We start from the raw sequence: 22,431 nt of genomic DNA, 5'->3' as shown, positions 1-22,431 counted from the left end.
ACCTTTACATACTGTATGGTGTAATCCCTACAGAAAATTACATCATTGTAATTTTTATAACTAGAAGATGAAACATTACAAAATATACAATACTGGAAAATCAGAAATGTTTTTTTTAAATTGTATATCTGTTGAATACGGTTCACTAAATTAGGTCACAGTTGCTTTCTTTTCCTTTTGACAGATGTCAAAGATGTGACAGAAAGGACGTGTTGGTTCGTCAGAGAATCTTGCATATGAGATACGCTTGACATTTTTGAAAGGTCACATGTCATCTAAAACTAAAACTAATAGCCCAGCAAAGCTGTTATGTGTACATTGGCTCAGCAAAGGACAGAATTTCACTAGACAGCAAACATACAAGAAAATTTGTTTGAATGCAGAGTGGAAATGATATATCTCAATATTTTACAGGTTCCCAGAAGATTAATTCTAAACAACAACAGTATAAAAAACATTAATCCTTATTTCTTGAAATGAAATTGTGAAAATTTGTTCTCAGTTCATTTCTTTTTATTAGGAATCCAGATTCCTTTTGTATTTGTACAATTCATACAGAAATAAAGGTAACGGTTGAATTACTGACATCAAACAGGTGCCATACACAATATGCTTACAAAAATACATCTGTGAAACAGGAAACCAAAATGTTTCCCTTTCTAAACGTCTTGGGTCTGACATAAACAGCTCATGCAGCAGCAAATAGAAAACAGAGACCGATAGTAAACTTTATGACATGCTGAAACAAATTGTTTAACTAATCAAAACAAGGTACACTTGAATGGATCACTGGAGGGCAAATTCATAGCCTCTTCTCAATCATTTTGTGAGATCCCTCAGTCTACAAAATGAACAGAACATCAGTCTCAGAACATCAGTCTACATAAACACGGATCCAAAAATGTATGCTTTAGTTGTAGACCTATTGCATTTTAATGATATAGCTCAGAGGCTTGTGAAGGTTCTCTTTGGAATGAGGGGCTTATCAAGGCTCATGAATTCCTATTTTTTTAAGAGTAATAAAATATACAAAATAGCACTTGTACCATTACATTGTATCATGGCTGTTTTTCCTTTGTTAATATTACCATTGCAATTTCTTTAGACAGTTTACAAAAATGTGGAAATATTTAAATGTTAATTTTAATGTTAATATTTGTGGTGCTTTAATGTTACTTTAATACTGCAATAACAGCAGCAACATTATTATTATTATTATTATTATTATTATTATTATTATTATTATTATTATTATATTAAATAAAAACAAAACAAAACAAAAAATAAATAGCTGGCCATGTCCGTTTTAAACAATCTTGGCCTGATGTTACACAGCTCTTTTGCTCCCCCTACTGGTACACAATGGCTGTTTTTATTATTATTGTTATTATTATTTTATTACTACTTTCCCTTTTTATCAAATACACGTTTAACAGTAAACATGTAATAAAACTGAAATAAAACGTCATGCATTTAAGGTGATTAAAAATACATTCTAGTTTTATAGCACTTGGGTTATATGTTATATACCCATATTATGTATCTAATAATACCCGTATTATGTAGAATATTAGGCAGGTCAAATCTCTTCCGTTTACATTTTGCTCATTAGACAGAATCTTTTACGCATATCGATACAACTACACAGCTGATAATGATCTAATTGAATAAGTAGCTTGGTAATGTTTGGATTTGTTTTTAGAACCTGTCAGTAGCCCACACGCTCAACCACCTCCCCGGTATTACGCATGCGTAAAAACCCAACGCGCACTACCGTACCAAGTAGTTTTTGGGTAAACTAGTACGCCTACTACAGTATGTAGTAAGTTAGTGTGCGCTTTTGCCCTGTCCTTCTTCCGCACTACAATTCCCGCAAGTCTTTGCCGCACCACAAGAATGGACGACGAGTCATGTGGATGAAAACACCACCGTGCATCCGCCGAAGTGAAAAGATTGGAGAAAGATGCGCGAGGAGGAGGATGACACCGCCGACGCGACTCCGGCGAGGAGTTCGCGCTTTTTCCCGACCAAGTCTGTAGACGTGGCCGAGTGCGATGCCGCGAAGGATCACGCGCCCAAACTGTGCGGCTACCTGAACAAACTGGTAAGCAAGGGGCCTCTGAAGGGATTCAAAACGCGCTGGTTCGTCTACGACCCGAGGAAGTGTTACTTGTATTACTTTAAGACCCCTCAGGACGCTCTTCCTCTTGGCTACATTGAAATCGCCGACGCTTCTTTTACCTACGAAGTGGAAGGAGAAGAAGGGCAGTTTGAGATCCGCACCGCTGGAAAAGAGTTCCTCCTCAAGGTAAACTTCATAACAAACCAAAGCCCGTTAGCTGTGTGCATGTTAGCCTTCTGAGAGCTTCCACTGGTCTTTAAATGAGCTACATCTCCAAATTAGGCGTTGTCAAGTTGGCCTGTTGAGCACAAATACGCATTAATACAATCATTATGCCATGTACCAGGTTTTCCTTTGTCTTACATCAGGTAGAACTCCCCTCCCACCCTCTATAAACATAAACATAAACATAAACACACGTACAAGTACAAGTACACGTATAAGGTTGAGTTCAGTCCACATGAGAAAACCTGACAGTGTGCCACTTAGTTTTTCACTTTATTTAGAAAACAACATTCAACAGTTTTCACCAACACATACACAAACAAAAATGGAGATTCCCAAAAATCCAAATGGGTCTGACCAGTTACTAGCAAACAAATCCCAGGCCGAGCTCCTTGTGCTGCTGAAACAATTGTGTACCAGCATCGCTACTTGTTTAACAAAATAACACAGAATTTAGTGAAGTAATAAGCAAGAGGGAAAATAACTTGACAACTGACAAGTTTCAGCTATTATCATTGGGTCTAAAGTGGATTTTTCAATTTTGAAAATAAGGAAAATCAGTGTAGATTTTTCCAAAAAATGGACCGAAGGGTGGTCCTAAAAGTTCTTAAAGAATATTTATATAACATTTAATATTAACATATAATATTTATATAATGTCTGCTGTGAAAATGCCATAACAACTGTGAAACCTAACACACTAAATTCCTTGTTGTAATAAATGACATTTTCTTGGTCCTAAGGTTAATCTTTGGCACTCTGCTGTATATACAGTACTATGACTGCTTTAGTTTCATACTTTTACCTAATTACAAATTAGATGACTAAATACATCTGAAGAGGTTGTGCAGGTCTAGACACACTAAAAGAGTTCATATAAATTCTAGCAGACTGAGCACATTTCAGGAATCTCTTAGTCACCCCATCAGATGGCTTCTCCTTACAAGGCTACAAAGAAACATCTTTGATTTGCCACACAAATGTTTAAAAAACGCATTAGACTTTCAGCCATAGTACTTGTTCTAATAAACAATTTAGACAGAGTTTTTTGATAGAAGGGGTCCAACTATGTAAAACCTCACGACCAGACTGTTTAATAGTTTCTTCTCACAAGCCATCAGACTTCTCAATAACTGAACTGAACTGTACTGAGCACAACATACACACACATCATCTGTATGGACTGCATAAACCCTCACAAAACACACACACTGACACATCATACTGTTTACATGCTGCTTACAATCCATCAAACTGTTTACATGCTGTTTTGCACACTTTTCTGCTGTTTTTGCACAAACTGACCAACATTTCAGCCGTTTTTGCACATATGGTACAATATCTCAGCCATTTCACACATACTATACAATATTTCAGTCATTTGCTGTTTTTTGCACAATTCTATATATTATCCCAAGGACCTGCTGCTAAGAAACTGTATTCATTCTAATGTTACTGCACGAAATATTGTTCGAACATTCAGTATTCACATACAGTAAATACACTGGTCGGTCGGCGCTGTTTCTGTTACTGTTTATTGTCTTTTGTGTATTAAATATTTTTCTACTTTTTGTATTGTCTTGTAACTTTGTGTCTGCACTGTCTTGTCTGTCTTGTTTGTCTTGTCCTGCAATGTTTGCACCAGGTTGCACAGTTGCACTTTATGTGGCAAAGACTACTTACATGTCCTTAGCCCTGTCTTTGTTTTATGTAGCACCCTGATCCTGGAGAAACGTTGTCTCATTTCACTATGTACTGCAACAGCAATATACAGTATGGTTGAAATGACAATAAAAGCTTCTTGACTTGACTTGAACATCAGCTTTGAATAGTGTTTAAAGTTTTTAAATTTAAACTCCATCAAATTCATTGTGGTCTTTGTGAGTTTCCTGGTCTTTCTCTACATGGGTTTCAGGATCTCCAGTTTCCTCTCACCTCCCAAAAACATGCATGTAAGTCATAGAGAAGGCTCTAAAGCACATATAGATACAGTAGAGAACAGTCGAAGAAAATTTACAGACTGTCTAATTACAAATAATGGAGGTTTAATAAATTAGGTAAAAACCCTGTTCTTTTGAATTCAATGTTTTTTGTTGTTTTTTTTTTTTTACAATATAAAAGTGCAGTTTAGTACTGTTTAATCAGTCAAATCTTTGACATCTTTATTTACTCTAATATAAGTCACTTGTTTGCTTGTTTAATATTGTACATACTTTTTTTTTATCTATTAATGAGAGTTTGGGTTTTTGTAAGATGTGACCAACTTTAAACTGAATATTATGGAGTTAGTTTTGTGCATTTTTTTTTAGGTTAACTTAGCAGAGTACACGTACATCTCACATTCACATCTAAAAACTTTGTAAACTAGAACTGAGACTGAAACTGAGACTGTTATGTTCAGGCTCAGTCATGCTCACCCCTGTCTGTGTTCCTCCTAAAGCAGACACACCAGAGGCCAGTTCCATCTGTACTTCTATATTAGATAACATCTGTGTAAAAAGGAAAGAACAAATTCATCGGGCTTCTACAGTCTGTTTGTACAAAAACACTTTTCTTGGGAGGAAGTTTACAAGACAAAACTCTTAACAACATCTGAATGTTGGGTCCAGTTCTATAGCATTGTAGAATACACACAAATGATCATATTACATGAGATTCCTATTTCCTATACAATTTTAAAAAAATTGCAATTAATTGTCTGTTGTAATTGAAATTGGAATCACAAGCCTCCCATTTAAAATGTAACTATTATTTAGTAAATTATTATGTATTTAGAGCTAATTAAATGCATAATAAATAATAGAGCTAATTACTATGTATTTAATATAAATATTAAGCATTTCCAAGAGCCCCTGGATTTTAAGTACATTAAAGGATTTTTGGGTTAAGAAGTAAAGGTTAGGAATTTACATTATAAAAGGTGCATTATGTCCCGTTTAGCTGAATAATTGTGGTTGATCATTAATTTCTTATTTTATTCATCTCCAGTAGCTACTATATCCTGGTCAGGCTTGCAAAGTATCCAGAACCTATACTGAGAATACTTTGTACAAGGCAAGACACTCCTTCACATCTAGGGGCAATTAAGAATAGCCAGTTTTCATTCATTTCAGCTGTTATCCTGCAAGTTCTGCTTGTGATGATGTCCGTTCAGTCCTTGCAAATGTCTCTTTATCTGTGCAGGCACCCAGCAGGCAGGTGATGCAATACTGGCTTCAGCAGCTTCAGCAAAAACGATGGGAGTTCAGTAACATGCGAGGATGTGGCAACCGAGACAGCATGTGCTCCTCCACCATGCCCTTTCCTCACAAAGGCCTAGTGGCCAAAGATGCTGGTAAGGGCCTGATCAGTGCAGGCCGTATGTAGACCCGCCATAAATAACCCATACACACATACTCTCTATGACAACACATGGAATTGCTCCAGTTTTTCTGGTGTTACAAAACAGTGCTCCTCACTGCCAGGATGTGCTGTTGCAGCATGTGGGAAAGTCTCAAGTTTTTGCTTGGTTCAATATTGCTGTACTGGATCTCATCAGAACAAGAAGTGACTCAAATACTTATGTGCTTACATTAAGTGGCTTAATGTTTAACAAACTAGATCTCTCTCTGTCTCTCTCTCTCTGTCTCTCTCTGTCTCTTGCACTTTCTTTCGAAGTAGTTATTGTGAAGGAAGTTTATACGAATACACAGCAGGGTTGAACTCCATGTGAACATATGATGAAATAGTGCTGTAAATGAATTCGTAGAATCTGTATACATAGTGTTATTATTAGTCAAGATGACAGTATAGACTTTTGCAAGAAACTTTTGGTTATCAGTAACCTCTTGTGTTGCCTGTTTTTTATTATTCTGTTTTATATTTCTTGTAGAGGTTTTGAGGTAGTGCAGCCATTGCTTATCATTGTTTACTCAGCCACACACCTGTTAAACAATGTTGGCATTAGTAACCAGCTTTTATGTGCTACAAGGACTGTACGTTAAGCAATTGAGAGTGGTCATGTAGTCAGTGGGTTGCAGTGAAAGTTAAGCCTTATTTTTTCAGGAATCCTAGTTATGTGCATTGTGTTTCAGATACACTGTCCCCTGAGCTACCCAATGAAACTATGGAGAGTGCACGCAATGATTTCACAGAGGAGGCTGATGCTAACTGCTTGGTTGGCCTCCAAATGGCAAGGAACCCAACAACACATAATTTTTCTTTTCGACAGTGGGGCACTGAACTGAGGTGAGAACCTGTGGGATAGAGAAAGTAAAGTGTATTAGTATATAGTATATTTATATATATATATAGTATATATAGTATAGTATATTTGTTTCCTAAAGGTAATTGTCATAGATTAAACTTTTGAAATTTACACAAGACATTTATGGGTACATTGTGTTGCTGATGATATGATGAACAACAGGAATATCAGTAAAATTTAGAGAAATCTGCACTTCTGCAAACACAGAAGAATAAAAAAGCATGTAACTTAATTCATGTCTTACCCATGCAGAGTTCTATTTAAAATGCAAGCTTAGTAGATACTATGATATTGGGCTGTACCGGTTGTAGTATAGGTGTAACTAATAAGGTGTAGTCTTTGGTCATTTGTCAGTGTTATAAACCTCCTTCACCTTTATTTATACAGCATTTTCATTATTAGTTTGGTCCCACCAGTAAATTCTTTATAAAGATTTTTAAAGTCACTTAACTGTTGTGTTTTTCTAGTTATGTCTTTTTGTATCTATAAATGTAAATATCTATACATGTCTTTGTATCATCACAGTTTGTTTTCCACAGATGCAAACATTTGCCCAGTTTTGAGATTGATGTGTGACAGAAAAGCGAAAGTACAAATTTGTTGAATGTTTAGGACTGAATATCATACAATTTTAAAACATGATTTAAATGTAAGGGGAGTGATTAAGATTCACACACCTAAAGTTACTGTAAGGCCTGAAATGTTGGATGACTGACATATTAGTCAGCTAGCAATTATGCCCTGAATTTTTCAAACCTTCCCACTCCTATCTGTATGTATGGTTAAGTGTTTATAATTGACAGAACAAGAAAGGTTTGAGTTATTTGCAGACAGAAAGAGATTTGGAAGATTTGTGTATATTGTGTACATTTGTGCATGTATACTGACTTTTCTTTTTGGCTCAAAGAGAGATTAGAAGAGAGACCATATTAACGCTAACCACATGTTTTATCCTGCTAACATGATTGTTTCGTTTTTATTACATTGTCATATATCATTGCTGTCGGGCGGAATCCTCGTATATACAAAACCATTATTTTTCAGGAAATTAAAAAAACGCCGTATTTTTTTGAGTTATTAAACATTGTATCGTTAATGTTGTTATTATACCTTATATTGCTATCATATACTGTTGTGTACCAACATTAACACAACATTTTCCCAAAGTCAATTTTTTATCGGAGATACAAGCTTTATGACTTGGGAGCAGGGAGATACGAGATTATGCTGTCATTGATAAGAACGGTACGGACACAGACGTCGCTGCTTCCAGTAGTGTTCAATAAAGTCTGCGGTCACGTTGAGCCTTTTGACAAAAGACAAGGCTTCAATAGTTAACAAAGCTAATGACTGTAGTTACATACATCTTCCTAAACTCTATTTTAAAGGTTTAAGAGCTATAAGTGATGCAATACAAAACACGATAAGCTGACTAGGCTGTCTAATAGGTGGAAATTAGTCTAATCTGCTCGCAAACTTACCTTCGTGGCTCACGGGTTTCTTTTTGCACAGAAGCATTACAGCTATCGATTTTTAACAAAACAGGCCTACTCAAATGTATCTAACCTAACTATTTTCACTTGTTAGTGTCCAAAAAACAGTGTTTTACATGCACAGTGCCAAGAGAGGCATTGTCTATAAGTAGGCTGACTTAAAGTCAGTAAAATAATAAAAACATTAATTTAATAGTGGTATCCAAAACATTCAATTTAATTCAAATATAATATTATGCAAATATTATATTATGCACTATATCCTGCACCACTGTATCCTCCACCACTGTTGCTTCCTCTCTCTTTACACTCTCTCCCGCGGAGTGAAGAAGAGGTGGAGTTACGAGATTTCTCAGACAGTTGAAGTGTCCAATGGAGTTAAGAGATTTGCGCTCAAGCTATTTTCAAGACTTTAGATTGGTTAACAACTTGTAAAAATAACAGACCCACGTGGGGACTGACCAATATCATCGATATGTGAAAAAATATGAAATTGACAAAGTTTGGACATACAAGGTTTCCGCCCGACAGCGGCGATATGTTAATATATATTTAGGATGTATCTGTTTTAAATCTTCTCTGATTAACACTGAAACATACTGTAGTGAAACTTTGTAGTTATCTTCAGTAAGCTGTGTGACTGGTGAGGGGGATCTGTACAACCCAGCTTTTGTTTATGCAAACCTTTGCACACATGATGACAGAAATAATGTTTCATATTTGATGTCATTTGTATCTACATGTTCTCAGTGCTAAACCTTATTTACTGCTAGTGTAGAGAGCACCAGTGAGTTGCAAAATGTATTTCTGAATTAATTACCTGGCATTAGGCCTAGCAGATATGAGAAATAATATCAAATTGTTTTTATCACAATATATAGTGTAATATGTATCAACATACAATGTAAATGTGCTAACAAAGTATCAGGGTAAAAAGTAATAAAATTACTATTTCAAAGTTTTATATATATTTATGCTCATTTTTAAAGCCAGTGTATTTTTGGTGTGCGCATCACCCTGAGTTGTTGCATTAACCACAACAATTAATTTCGGTCATCTTCTCTCTCTCTCTCTCACACACACACACACACACACTCACATATACACACACAAACATTACCTCAGGCACAGTATGTCTCACTTGCGGCCCAACCGAGGAGGAGAGAACAGACACAGTGTGTTTTATACACCCACCAATGAGGAGTGGGAGATGGTGGATCCCCCGACTAAGGACACTCCAGAACCTAAACCTCCAGCTGAGAGTCAGCGCCGTGAAAGCCCTTCACACCTACACAGACGTGAGAGACTGTCTTCCTCTTTTGGTGTTGCTTGTGATAAACTAAAACAATACTTCTTGCATATTTTTACGTCTTACAAGTTTTTATTTTTATTTTTGAATGAACATAAGCAAGCCTTTAAGGTTTTGTTTCTTGGCCCAGACTCCATCGGCTCAGCGTTCCCGTTTGAATTCCGGAAGCGTCCGTTTCAGAAGAACTTGGTTAAATCGGGCCACAATGCAGAGACGTCACCGGTGGAGTTTAATGGCAGTAAAGTAGAGGAGCTGCAACTGCGTCTGCACAGCCAAGAGGAGGAGTTGAGGCGCATGCAGGAAGAGCAGAACCACCTACAAGATGAGCTCAGTAGTCAGAAGGTATGGGAGGGAGACAGAGGAATGGGGAATTCCTGTGGTGTTTGTCTCTGCAACTGTGTGTGACTGTGTGTGTCTGTGTGACTGTGTGTGTCTGTGCAAAGTCCAGTTCAAATTCCAGTTCATGTAATGTGCAACTCACTGGTGATAATCCCTTGTTTAATAGTGTCTGAAAAGATTTTGATGCAAATGAATGTGACCGATATGTCTGTAGTATGCTGAGAAATTATGTAACGTGGGGTTCAAATAGACCTAGAGATGGTTGTTTATTTTATTTAGATTGTATTTAATGCACCAAGGTTTAGATACAAAAAGAGATTAATCAATTTTTTTAAATACTTTTATCACTTACTTTTTGTCATTTTTGCATTTCATTATAATTGGTTCTGTATGTATTCCTTAATAAAACATAGAGTCTCAACATCACCCCTATTCTTTCAGCTTCTGTTAGCCAGTTTGTCAGTAGAGGTTTATAGATGACCCTTCTAGTTTAAGTGTTTTTCTTTCTTAGTCAGCACAGATTGTACACAGAGACCACTAGAGAAGACAGTGGTAATTGAATTGGTCAGCACATCTGCAACAAATTAAGGTTTATTCTCATGAACTTTGGCTTCAGAAGACCTTGATCAAGCACAGAGAAGTCACTGTGTTGCTCCTATTAGCTCATTCAGTGTGAGTGGACTATGTCATGGCGCACTCTGAGCCTATAGCCAGAGCAAATAGTCTGATTAAGTCTGATCTCTTCCATTAGGAACTAGTGCGTCTCCTCCAGCAGACTCTGAGGACTGCTCAATGTGAGCGCTGGTCAGGAGAGATGGACATGGCTGGGGCATTATCTGAGCGAGATGGCCAGATCCAGGCTCTGTGTGGTCACATGGAGAGACTGGCACTGGAGAAAGAGAGCTTGCAGCAGGAGCTGAAGGGGCTAAAGATCAAAGTGGGAGAGATTAATGATCAGTTAGGCATGCTGATGGAAACCATCCAGGCCAAAGATGAGGTCATCATGAAGCTGTCACAGCAGAGCCAGGAAGGGAGTACCGAGGCCGTTGAGTGCACCTCTCCTTCAGCACGGGACCTGCAAGAGCTCCAGCAACTGAAGGTAAGCAGACTTGTTAACATTGAGGTTAAGTTACTGTTCGAAGAGTGTTGTATAGATGCTGCAAAATGTATGCTACTATTAAATCGGTGCATAAATGAAGTATGCTGTGATAGAATTTTATATTCAGTATATACAGATTTGAACTAACTATTTCATTAGACAGCATTTCATTTAGTAGATATTGGACAATATTTTGCACTCATTGGAACAGAAATATAAAAATGACAGAGTGCCCAAAACTTGGGTTTTCTTTTTTTGATGAGTAGGAACATTGTGTGAGTTATATGTTATGAATGTCCATCATTAGATTTCAATTTGTTTAAACACCGGTGGTAAACTTTGACTCTTCATTACCATGACCAAAACTTCAGTTCAGGGAATATCTTTTGAAAGAATGGTGTTCTTCAAACCAGCAACATTTCAGAGATTAGTAAAATCTGTTTCAATGTGCATTTAAGCTGATTGGGCAAAATTTGACTGCCACTGGCCCAGCAACTTATTAATCAGAATTAGGTTTATTGGCCAAGTGTGTTGACACACTCAAGGAATTTTAATTCCAGATGTTTGTGACTCTCAAACGTACAGATATAATTAACACTATTCTATACAGGACAAGACAATACAGACAATGTGATACAATATAGACAGTATAAGTATTAAATATGAAGACACTTGATGTTGGATTTATCTTTAATTTTTTACCAATTGTCCATCTATTGGAAGGTATTCATAAAGGCATTTTAACAATAAATCTTCAATAATTGTTTTAAATAGTTTAATAATCTACATCAATAATGAATAGCCTGGTTAAATGATTTTGTGATCCTGAAAGGTTCATCCCATGTTATTTTAATTTTGACCAGTTTTACTAGAACCAGTGGCAAGTAGATCTGTAGAATGTTCACTTCATAAACATTCCTGGTTGTTCTGGTGTTTCAGGACAGCCTTCAAGGCTACAAATCCCAGAATAATTTCCTGAACAAAGAAATCCTTGAATTGACAGTGTTACGAAGGAATGCTGAAACTAGGGAGAAGGTCCTGGAGGCGAAGGTAATTGCATGTGTGTATTATTTTTACCAGTACAGGAAAACCTTGATTTCTTTTGCATATTTTAGACTCTAGTTCACCTTTTTGTTGATTCAGTATTGTATCACTTCCCACTTAAAGTGGAAGCATCTGTATATTCATTTTGTCTTACTATCTACATCTTTGCCCTCTTTAATCTGAATATTTGCCTTGGTCTGAATGCAGTACAGTGCTCTGGAAGCCAAGCTGTGCCAGGTGGAGAGTAAGTACCTGGTGCTCCTGCAAGAGGTAAAGACTCCGGTGTGCTCCTCATCCGAGCAAAGCCCAAGCGTAGATCTCATATCTAGGCTGCTGGAGGATGCTCTGCAGGTGGAGAGTTCTGACCAGCAGGAGCACACGATTCTCAAGCCCCATCCTGTCAGGTAGAACAACTAATTGTTGCTCAAACATCAGCATTCTGTTTCTGATTGTAGTTGCTAATTTTAGTTTCTGTTCATGCTTCACAGTGAAATACACCATTATGAGAACAAATAAAAACACCAAAGTCAGGTCTTTTTGCTTGGCTGTTCAACTAGTAGCCAAAACAGCAGTAATAGACTGTTCCTGTAATAGCTGTATGACTGTGTGGTAGAGGAACAAGAACTTTTCCAGGCACTATAAAAATAAACTGCTGTTTTTATATTCTTATTGTAAGTTCTACTCAATTTTCACCCCGAAGTATAAATTAAGCCTTGTATCTCACAGCCTTGAAGGCACACAGTTTGCAAATTTGCTATTTATTCAACTAAAACTACAAAACATTATACAAGATGAAATTAAATAGGCTTACAAATGTTGCCTTAAAAATGATTACATTATATAAAAAAGCTAATTTAAAGTCAGCTGTTTTAGTACGAAGTGAAAAAAGATGTTTACTTTCCAAATTTAAGACACGGTGTAGTGCTGAAATTAAATGGGGAAAATGCACCAAGCATGCACAGCAGTCACTCGCTAACTTATTCAGAGAACTGTAATTCTTGTAACATGTATCTAGGTACACATTTGCAATGTGTAATTCAATTTAAATTAAATAAATGTTCTGATGATGTAATTGCTTTCTCATTCCCAGTGAGTATGATGTGTATGGCTTCAAAACTGTCCCGGAGGAGGAGGATGAGGAAGAGAAGCTGGTAGCCAAAGCTAGAGCTCTAGAGCTCAGGTGTTTCTCTCTGACAGACCAAGAAGTGTCTATTGGGGTGAAGTGGGAAAACTACCTGGCTAGTGTCATGAATAGGGAAATGGTGCGCTCTCCAGAGCTGAAAGCCTTAATCCGCAGTGGTGTGCCTCATGTGCATCGCTCCAAAGTCTGGAGCTGGTGTGTTAATTTCCACGTGAAGAAGATCCGTGAGTGCCAGAAGCCAGACTACTATGAGAGTCTGTTGTGCACAGCGAGGGAAAAACCTAACCCAGCTTCTAAACAGATTGAACTGGACCTGCTGCGTACACTGCCCAATAACAAGCACTACGCCTCACCTTCAGCTGATGGCATCCAGAAACTCAGAAATGTGCTGCTGGCTTTCTCCTGGAGGAACCCTGACATCGGCTACTGTCAGGGACTTAACAGGTAAGCAAACAAGACTGCTTTTCTCTAAAATAGTTATAATAATGATGATAATGTCATAAGGTAAATAGCACCTTTTATATACTGGTAATGTAGCCTAAAGTAAATGTTAAGGCATCACAAACAAAAAGCTATTCAGTTAGCAAATAATGAGTATAATAATACAAAATATGAAATAATGTGTGTATTATGTAGGAGGGTATCATAGTATAAGCAAAATAAATTGAATAATAAGTTATAGTAAAAATAAACACATATTTTGATTTTTAAGCTGCTATTTTTATATATTGTTGAATTAATGCAAATAGTGATGTAGTAAATGCTCCACAAGTGGCTACAATAATTTTAAACTGTTTTTGCATGATTTGTTTCCCTTCTGCTCTTACACCCTTTCAGGCTAGCAGCCATAGCTCTTCTCTATCTGGAGCAAGAGGAGGCTTTCTGGTGTTTAATCACCATTGTGGAAGTTTTCATGCCACGAGACTATTACACCAAGACGCTACTCGGCTCACAGGTACTATTAAAAGCTACTGTTGGTCATCTTGTTTCTTATTTTGACTGAGAAGAATCTCAGAAATACTGCCTGGAGTAGAACACGGTAACAGTCTACTGCATGTGACTTTTAAATGACTATGATTCATTAGTTCTGTAGGTGTTTTTTTGTAATTCCCATGATTCTGGATGTTTTTGCAGTATGTAATGTAGTCGTGGAGTACAGTGAGCTTGAACTTGAACTTGATACAGAGCTCTAGATAACCTGATTTTTCATACCTAGATTGGTGTGTTAGGATTCAGTCTGGGGGAAAACAGTGAGTCATCGCTGTGCATCATAACTAAGGCCAGGAAATGTGATGATGCAATGTAATCCAGAGTATAAAAGAAGATTTAAAAATTCAGTACTTAATTAAAAATGTGAAATATGATCCACAGTGGTAATATATATTTCCTTTTTTTAAGTCATGGTATTAGCATGGCTTATGAAGTAATGTGTCTGTGTAATGCTGTTTTTTGAGGGAACTTCACCACCAGTTGATTTGGCCAGAAACCAATCATTTGCTACAGTGTGACTTACAGTAAACAGTATAACAGTGCTGAAAAATGCAATGCTGCTTATCAGCATCTTGGATTATTGTTTCATAAAATATAGTTTCATAATATTTTTGTTCCCCAAGAGATTCGTAGAAAGAAGGCAGGTATTCATAAACTACATATTCCTAATTTCTCAGAAAGGCTCCTTCCTTCACTCCATGCCTCTTATTATCTGACCATCATGCCCATTTAAGAAATGACATGAATTTAATGCTGTGATAGTGAGGAAAGATGTAAAAGACAATTAAGTAACGAGAATGCAAACCGATAAAGACAGGAAATTGCAGATGAGTCACAGAAATCATTACTCATTCTTCCTTTATGTTTTGCTTTCTCATTTACAAAAGAAATGGTCAGTCCAAAAGCACTTTGTGCTCTGAATGAGCAATTCTTTTTTGTATATGATTTTGTATACGATATTTGTGTAGCCTCAATAATAAAGTGTTTCAAATGAGTTAACCCCTCAGATATCAAGTTTAGTTTTTTTTAGTGGGAGGGAGATTTAGCATTCCTGTAAACATTTTCTGAATAAAATGGGTTTTTTTTTCGGCAAAATACATCCTTATTCCATGACATTGTTGTCCAGTCTGATACTGTATGTGACTTTGTTTTTAGTGCTAATGTAGGGAATATGCTAAATGTATGGTGGCCAGCATTTCAAGCAGTATATTTTTCTGGTCTACAGGTGGACCAGCGTGTGTTTAAGGACCTGATGAGTGAGAAGCTGCCGAGACTTCATGCACATTTTGAGCAGTATAAAGTGGACTTCTCCCTAATCACCTTTAACTGGTTCCTGGTGGTGTTTGTGGACAGTGTGGTTGGTGACATCCTCTTCAAAATATGGGATGCTTTTTTTTACGAAGGACCCAAGGTAAGAATGACGATCTGAACATATTTAGACCTAAGTGTAGCACTGACAAAGTAAAGAATTGTGCATGTTTGGCATATGACATTAAAATTCTGCTATTACATTATAGATACTAACTAGAGTATGTAAGGCATGGTCTGTGATTAGACAAGCACCTAACAATTTACACACATCATTCAGCCGGCAGATGTATCAGACATTTTCAGTCATTATAAACAAATAAATAATTTTATTGCCACAAGCCTGTTATAAAATTAGTCTGTGTGTTTTATCACTAAATCAAGTATCATGACAGTGTTTAGCTGCTTGTGAGCAGGGCAATGTGAAAGGTGAGGGATTTGAGCCCCCTGCTAGGGAAACAATTTATACCTTTTCACAATAACATTGGTATATAGATAAAATGGATAGCACAACTAAAGCATTTTGATCGCAAAACTGGCATAATAAAAAATTTTTTAAAGTGTGTCTCCGTTCATGTTAGTGTTTACTGTCATATGAGGACACCAAAACAAATGGAAATGTAATAATAAAAGAAGACTTAAGATACATTTCTAACTAAATTTAACCATATTAATATTTAAAATATAAAAAAGTATGGATATCATACCAGTAACTTTCTCCTAATGTCACACCCAGTGTACCAGTTGGTGTGGGTGGGTGGTGTGTGTGTGTGTGTACATTAGATTTTAGATATATCTGTGTTCTATGTACTATGAAGTCGCCAATTAAGATGAAAAATATAAAAAATAGTTTTTTGTCGACACTTTTCTAACAGAGTATTATACTTAAAAAGCAAGTGGTTTAAAATGAGTTGATGTCAAAGAACAGATGTCTGACAGCGGATACATGAGGCTGTTTAATAAGGTGCACTAAAATGAACACAACATTTCTCTGGAAGTTTGCACAAAGTAGGAATAAATGTAATGGGATATAGGCTTTGGTCATCTGATTACACTTTCTTGTTTTATTGTCTTGATTTATGTTTACACCTGTTTGTGGGAAATAATAGTCTAGTGGTTAAGGTGTTGGACTACTGATCGGAAGGTCATGATTAGTGGCCAATCTGCCACTGCTGGGCCTCTAAGCAAGGCCTTTAACCCTCAGTTGCTCAGTTGTATAAATTGAAATTGAAATTATTAATTTAAAATAGTAATAAATGTAAGTCACTCTGGCCTGTGAGTGTCTGTCAAATGTCAGAAATGTAAATGTAAAGGTTTCATACCTGTGTGGTATGGCAGATATGCACTTACGTAAGGCTTGAAATATTAACATTCAATGATGGTTTTTACTTGTTCAGTTCATTATTTCTCTGCTCTTACATATGTCTAACATATAAACACACCACCTTCAGATGAGAAACATTATTGCTAATGATCCCATTTGAGGCACATTAATGATATTTTCCCCACTTCTAAAACTTAATCAGTTAATCTGTTTATCATCTCTTACACATATCTGATCATTAAAATTGGGCATATTCCTTCCACTTTAACTATGCCAGTTGACTCATGTTACAGATGATCATAGTTCTGATAAAACAAAGTTAGTGTTGACTGATGCTACCAAAGAATTTGTACACCGTAACTGAAAACAAAACAATTACAAATAGAAAGCCTCAGTAAATAAGCCCGCATGATAGTGTATAATTAGTAGCAAAAATTCCAGAGTAAAGTGGAATTAACAAGAACGATGTGTTCTTCTGAAGTTAATCTACACGATAGTTCAGATGCGGTTAACATAAAGGCAGAATGTATTCATCTTATTTACAGTATGAAACACTTTATTGTTATATTTGACAACTTCTACACCTGTACACTGCAGTGATCTATCTTATGTCACTCGGCACTCATTCTTCTGAATGTTTTTCCTCTTGTTCTTTGAGATTTTCTTTGCCACACGCATTCTGTCACACTTAATAGGAATCTAACCGTGCTTCTTAATTCAGTTACTATCCTTCCCAAATAGATTCTGAGATCAGAATTAGTGTGTATGTTAAGTAGACCAAAGTTACCCCAATGGTCTGCTATTTCGAGTAGATTTTGAAAGTGGATTTGTGGACACTTTTTCAGCTAATTTTGTCTACAGCTTCAAGTCAAATCAATAGGTTTTAATTGTCTTTTTGACTATATGATGCACTAAATAGAGAAATGAAACAACGTTCCTCAAGGGCCATGGTGCTACTTAGACACAGTCCTACACAAGACAACCCAGAACGAAGGGCGAGAAAATAAAATTAAAGGTAGGGTCTCCGATATTCGAGAAATGCTTCAGAAAACTGAGTCGGGACAACAAGCTAAACAAAAATCAAAACAAACGTCTAGCCAATGAGCAGTAAGGGGCGTGTCTTGTCAATATGGGCGGAGAGTGTTCAGTGCGCATGTGTGACATTAGCAGAAAGCGGTTTTAACATTGACATGGAGGATAAAAACAAAGAAAGAAAGCGAAGAAAGGCTTACGATAAGGCAAGAAGTAGGACCCGTGTTAATATAGGATCAGCTTGGAGAGAACTGAAGGAGCGGGAAGTTGGCCGCATATTCACAGATTCGAGTTTCCCGAGTCAGTAACTAATGAGCTAAATGCTGTTACTACACAAATAACACCTCTCTTCTATCGTAGTAATGTAGAGACGCAGCTACAACCGTGTTTTGCTAGTAACAGCGTTTTAGCTCAGGAGTTATTGACCCGGGAAACTCCAGTCTGTGAATATGCACACATGCGCACAGAACACTCTCTCTGCCCATATTGACAAGACCCGCCCCTTTCTGCTCATTGGTTACATGTTTGTTTTGATTTTTGTTTTGTTTGATGGCCTAACGCAGTTTTTAGAAGCATTTCTCAAATATCGGAGACCCTACCTTTAACCTACGCACATTAAGTGCATGTGTGCCAGACGAGCCAGTCAAACAGAAAATACAATACAGATACATAAAATAATGCCGACCAGTATACAGTATGTTTGGTTCTGCAAACAAGGGAAAATAAGAATGCTATTGTTTTGTGAACATACATAGACATACGGCATCAGCAGTTTATAGCAGCATGTAAATGTGATGTGCAAGAAAACAGTATGTAGCAGCGCTGTGTGATGGAGGAGGAGTTTTGAGATTGTTTTGCACCATTTAAATGGTTATGAATGGAATGTGGAAAAATAAATCAAGGGATTGGTGAATTACATTATACAGTGTGAATCTCATAAGGAATAATGAATAAAGAAATGCTGAAATGCAACATGGAGTTGATAGTGACAGTGTGCATAACTAAGTGACATTTTCTTTAGCCACATGACGTGTTAGTGTGTACCAGTATTTGCATGCTCTTTTTCTGAACAAAAAAAGAATGTTTTCTTTTCAAAAATAGGACCTATTTTTAGTGCATACCATAAATGGACAAATAGAGATACAGCATAAATCTGGATTTCTGTAAATCTGCTTTGTGGAAATGCCTGTTGTTTAAAATGTTATACAATCTAGTTAACATTCTATTAATTATATATCACTGCAAAGGCTCTTCAATGAAAACCTACCTCCCATATCAAGTGAAACATGAGGTATTTTCTCAAGCTAACATGTCAGTGCTCAGTTCATTTTCAATTCCTATTATTTTTTGGGGATTTGTGCCTACGTTGTCATCTACATTAACATCTCTGTGGTTCAGGTGTTGAATTTCATGATAATACCACTGTGTTGTTTCAAGTGTAGTGGTATGTTTTGGGTTATAAATGCTTCCTTATTCTTGTTCCTGTTTTCAGCTTCCTGGTACTGTATAATCTTGGTCTCTTCGGGACTTCTGTTTACTTTGTGGTAATCTATATTAAGGAAAGGTTTGTCCTCTGCTTAGCAGTTGAAGATGTTACTTTGGATTGATCATGCAGAGAACATGCAAAAAATAACTTAAGCTCGGGATTAAACTGGATACCCGGGATGTGTCAATAATGTTTCCAATAAATTTCTGACAACTAAAATATAGTAATAGATGTCCTTCAAGAGTTTGTTGGGGATTATGCTTTCCATTAATGGTTAACTCTTATGAGGGTGGCATGTGAAAGATTCCTAAGTTCAGCATTAAACTTTCTTTCTTTACTTTTACAGATCATTTTTCGCTTCGCCCTCGCTCTCTTCAAGTGCAAAGAGGAAGAGTTTTTGAAGCTGCAGGACCCCATGGCCATTTTTAAGTATCTTCGATACTTCACACGAACAATTCTAGATGCAAGGTGAATTATTTTTACCTCAATTGTTTACTTTTTAAACATTTCTTTTGCTCAAATCCATAAATCCTTGATGTTTAAATTTACGAAGACTCTAATACTGTTATCTCTTGCAGAAAGCTGATGAACATGGCTTTTGTTGACATGAACCCATTCCCATTAAGGCAAATCCAAAACCGTCGCACTTTTCATCTGGAGAAGGTTCGACTGGAGCTCACGGAGCTGGAAGCCATTCGCCAGACATTCTTACGTGAGAGAGAGACCTCCCAAAACGGACGCACGCTTATCAGTGATGATGAGGAGGACAACTAAATCAATGTCCCAGACATCATATATTTTTTTCCCTCTCTCTGTCTTTCCGGTTGCACAAAACATTTTGTTTCTAGAGATGCAGTGTTTGGGGCAAATATTTATGGTAAAGCAATCTGGATTGTGGACTTTCTTGCATTGTCGTCCACATGTGGTCAACACATTATGTTTAACAGTATCTTTCCATCCTGTTCCTTTTCAAACGCTGTCAGCGATGGTTGATCTTTTGATATTGTTTTCTTACAGATAACAGTCTATAGATTATTAAGTGAGAGTGTTTTTTACTTTAGATAACTTTGAGCTTTCACATGTCATGCTGAACATTCTGGGCAGATGCACCAGTGTTTTACAGTCAAATTTACATGTTTCACAATTGCATTTATTGATTGTGTTAACTGTCAGTTGTTTACTTCTTATATAATGCTCATAATAGCATTGTTGATAATCATGTCCTTTCATTCATTCATCTCCAGTACTTTTTATTTACGTCTGTAGATTCAGATCCTATCATGGGAACATGGGGCATGAGACAGGAATATACCCTAGATAGGCTGTACAGCACAGACAAATATATAAGTTAAAAGTAGCCAGATAAATGCTTTTGTGAGATTTATACCCCAGAGAAAACTAACAGGAACATGGGGAGACTATTCGAACACACACATACATTAACTTGAGCTCATGATTGAACCTCAGACCCCAGATCTGTAAGGTGCCACCATGCCACCCATTAATCCTATTATGCTTGTGAAATTCAATATTTCAGGTTTTGATTGTCATGAAATTTTCTTGGTACTTCTATTGCTGTTTTCATTTCCTTATGAAGCACTTAAATCACTTTAAATTATGGATACTCAACTACTTCCCTCAACAGGGAAGCTGAACCTGAGAAGTAGCGAATTTTCTCGTGGGTGTGCATGAAGTATCTGCAAAAGCACAGTGAAAATTCCTGTCTACAGTCATGTGATGACACTTAGCTGCTGGAAAACAATCCTTGGACAATGCATATCATTTCGTCTGTCAGAGCCAAGCTGCTTATTTTCTGCTTGAGTGACATGTATTTGTTAGCAATCAGCTGGGTTTGGACCAGTTTGAATTTTTAGGCTTCAGCCATATATCCCATGCTGCTTGTGTTCTGTATTATTTTAATGCATAGTGGAGCTTCAGTACAAGACTCATTTTAGATAATTGGCAGTTGTGGCCTTAAATTTTAATACAGCATTGTGAATGAAAGTCAGAACTGAAAATAAGTTCGGAACATGACCAAGAAGCTTGCATTTTGGTACTGATTGAGTGGTATGAGGTTTACCACCTTCTTCCATATGGAACAGTATTTAGTCATTTTTTAAATAATGATGATCTTTTATTATGTGCAACATTTGATACACATTCCATTCCTCATGCACCTTGTCTGTTTTTAGGGATTAATTCCATTTAAAAATCAAGGTACATGTTAAGTGCCTGATTTTCACTGATAGACAGTGAAAGTGTATTACTGCCCCTTTATAATGCTGGCTTTATTTTTGATGTTATTGGCTTGTTTGTTTGTTTTTTTATAAAGAAATTTGATTTGATTTGCATTTGTGACATGTATACTTGATAGGCGTCAGTGTTTTTCCACAGGTTATATTACAGGTTGCCCCCTCCACAAATGTTTTATCTTTAATATCATGAAACTGATCAGTACTTAATCCTGTGTATTTGATTTGCTACAGCTCAGAAAAATTAATTCCAAGCTGGGAATGTTTTCACTGAGAGCTGGTCTCTTAGAATGCCATTTATGTTTTTGGCATTTTTGTTGGATTTTGAGCAGACCTAAAAAATTTCCATAGTGTACTTCAGGGATAAAATGACTTTTTATATCTACATTCCCTACATTATAAGGATTCCACTTTACATGAAGTACATTTTCACTGCACTACCCATATTTTCCAAAAATGGTAACATTCCTAGTTTTTCTTTACCATTTATGTATTTTCTATACGGAATTTCATCATGTAGACCTTGTTTTTTAAGCAGATATATTTTTACATTATCTAGTATAGATTTCACTGTTTTCAATGAATAAGCTAGTATTTTCACTTCCATTGTTATGGCTCAGTAATGCATTGCACCTCTATGTTTGCATAAATGCATATCTTCTTCTATACATGAAACCTTTTAGAAATCATGTAATGCATTTAAATGAATCAAGTATTTCATAGTGTAATCATTGTTTTTCTTGTCAAGTGCCCTGATCAATAAATTTCATTACCATAAAGTGCATTGATGTTTCACACGAGTGTGTGTCTTATATGTGCAGTCATGCTTACTTTTTGCTGGTCAGAGTTCATATAACGGAAGAAGACCTTACAGGTCAGTCCAAAAAGGAAATTGAATATAGGATAACAGTGCAGTGAAACAATACAGAAGGCTCAGAGTTCCTTCCTGTTATTCATTCTCAGAATTGTCATTTCCTTGCTGCATATATGGAGATTACCATTCCATATCTAGCCACAAAAT

At 36.5% G+C, this 22,431-nt stretch overlaps 1 protein-coding gene across 1 annotated transcript; it reads left to right on the top strand.

Moving 5' to 3' along the window:
• The first annotated feature begins 1,807 nt into the window (after positions 1-1,807).
• On the top strand, positions 1,808-22,194 carry tbc1d2b (TBC1 domain family, member 2B). Its single transcript, XM_060886349.1, has 13 exons — positions 1,808-2,308; positions 5,531-5,681; positions 6,421-6,574; positions 9,212-9,384; positions 9,526-9,737; positions 10,486-10,833; positions 11,773-11,883; positions 12,085-12,281; positions 12,968-13,462; positions 13,856-13,973; positions 15,234-15,419; positions 19,505-19,626; positions 19,737-22,194. The coding sequence occupies exons 1-13, from the start codon at positions 1,964-1,966 to the stop codon at positions 19,930-19,932; spliced, it is 2,808 nt and encodes a 935-aa protein (XP_060742332.1). The 5' UTR covers positions 1,808-1,963; the 3' UTR covers positions 19,933-22,194.
• The last annotated feature ends 237 nt before the right edge of the window (positions 22,195-22,431 follow it).

This window comes from Tachysurus vachellii, chromosome 14, assembly GCF_030014155.1.
Source record: "Tachysurus vachellii isolate PV-2020 chromosome 14, HZAU_Pvac_v1, whole genome shotgun sequence".
NCBI lineage: Eukaryota > Metazoa > Chordata > Actinopteri > Siluriformes > Bagridae > Tachysurus > Tachysurus vachellii.
The sequence above is the reverse complement of the archived record's forward strand: the minus strand, read 5'-3'. Positions and strand labels throughout refer to the sequence as shown.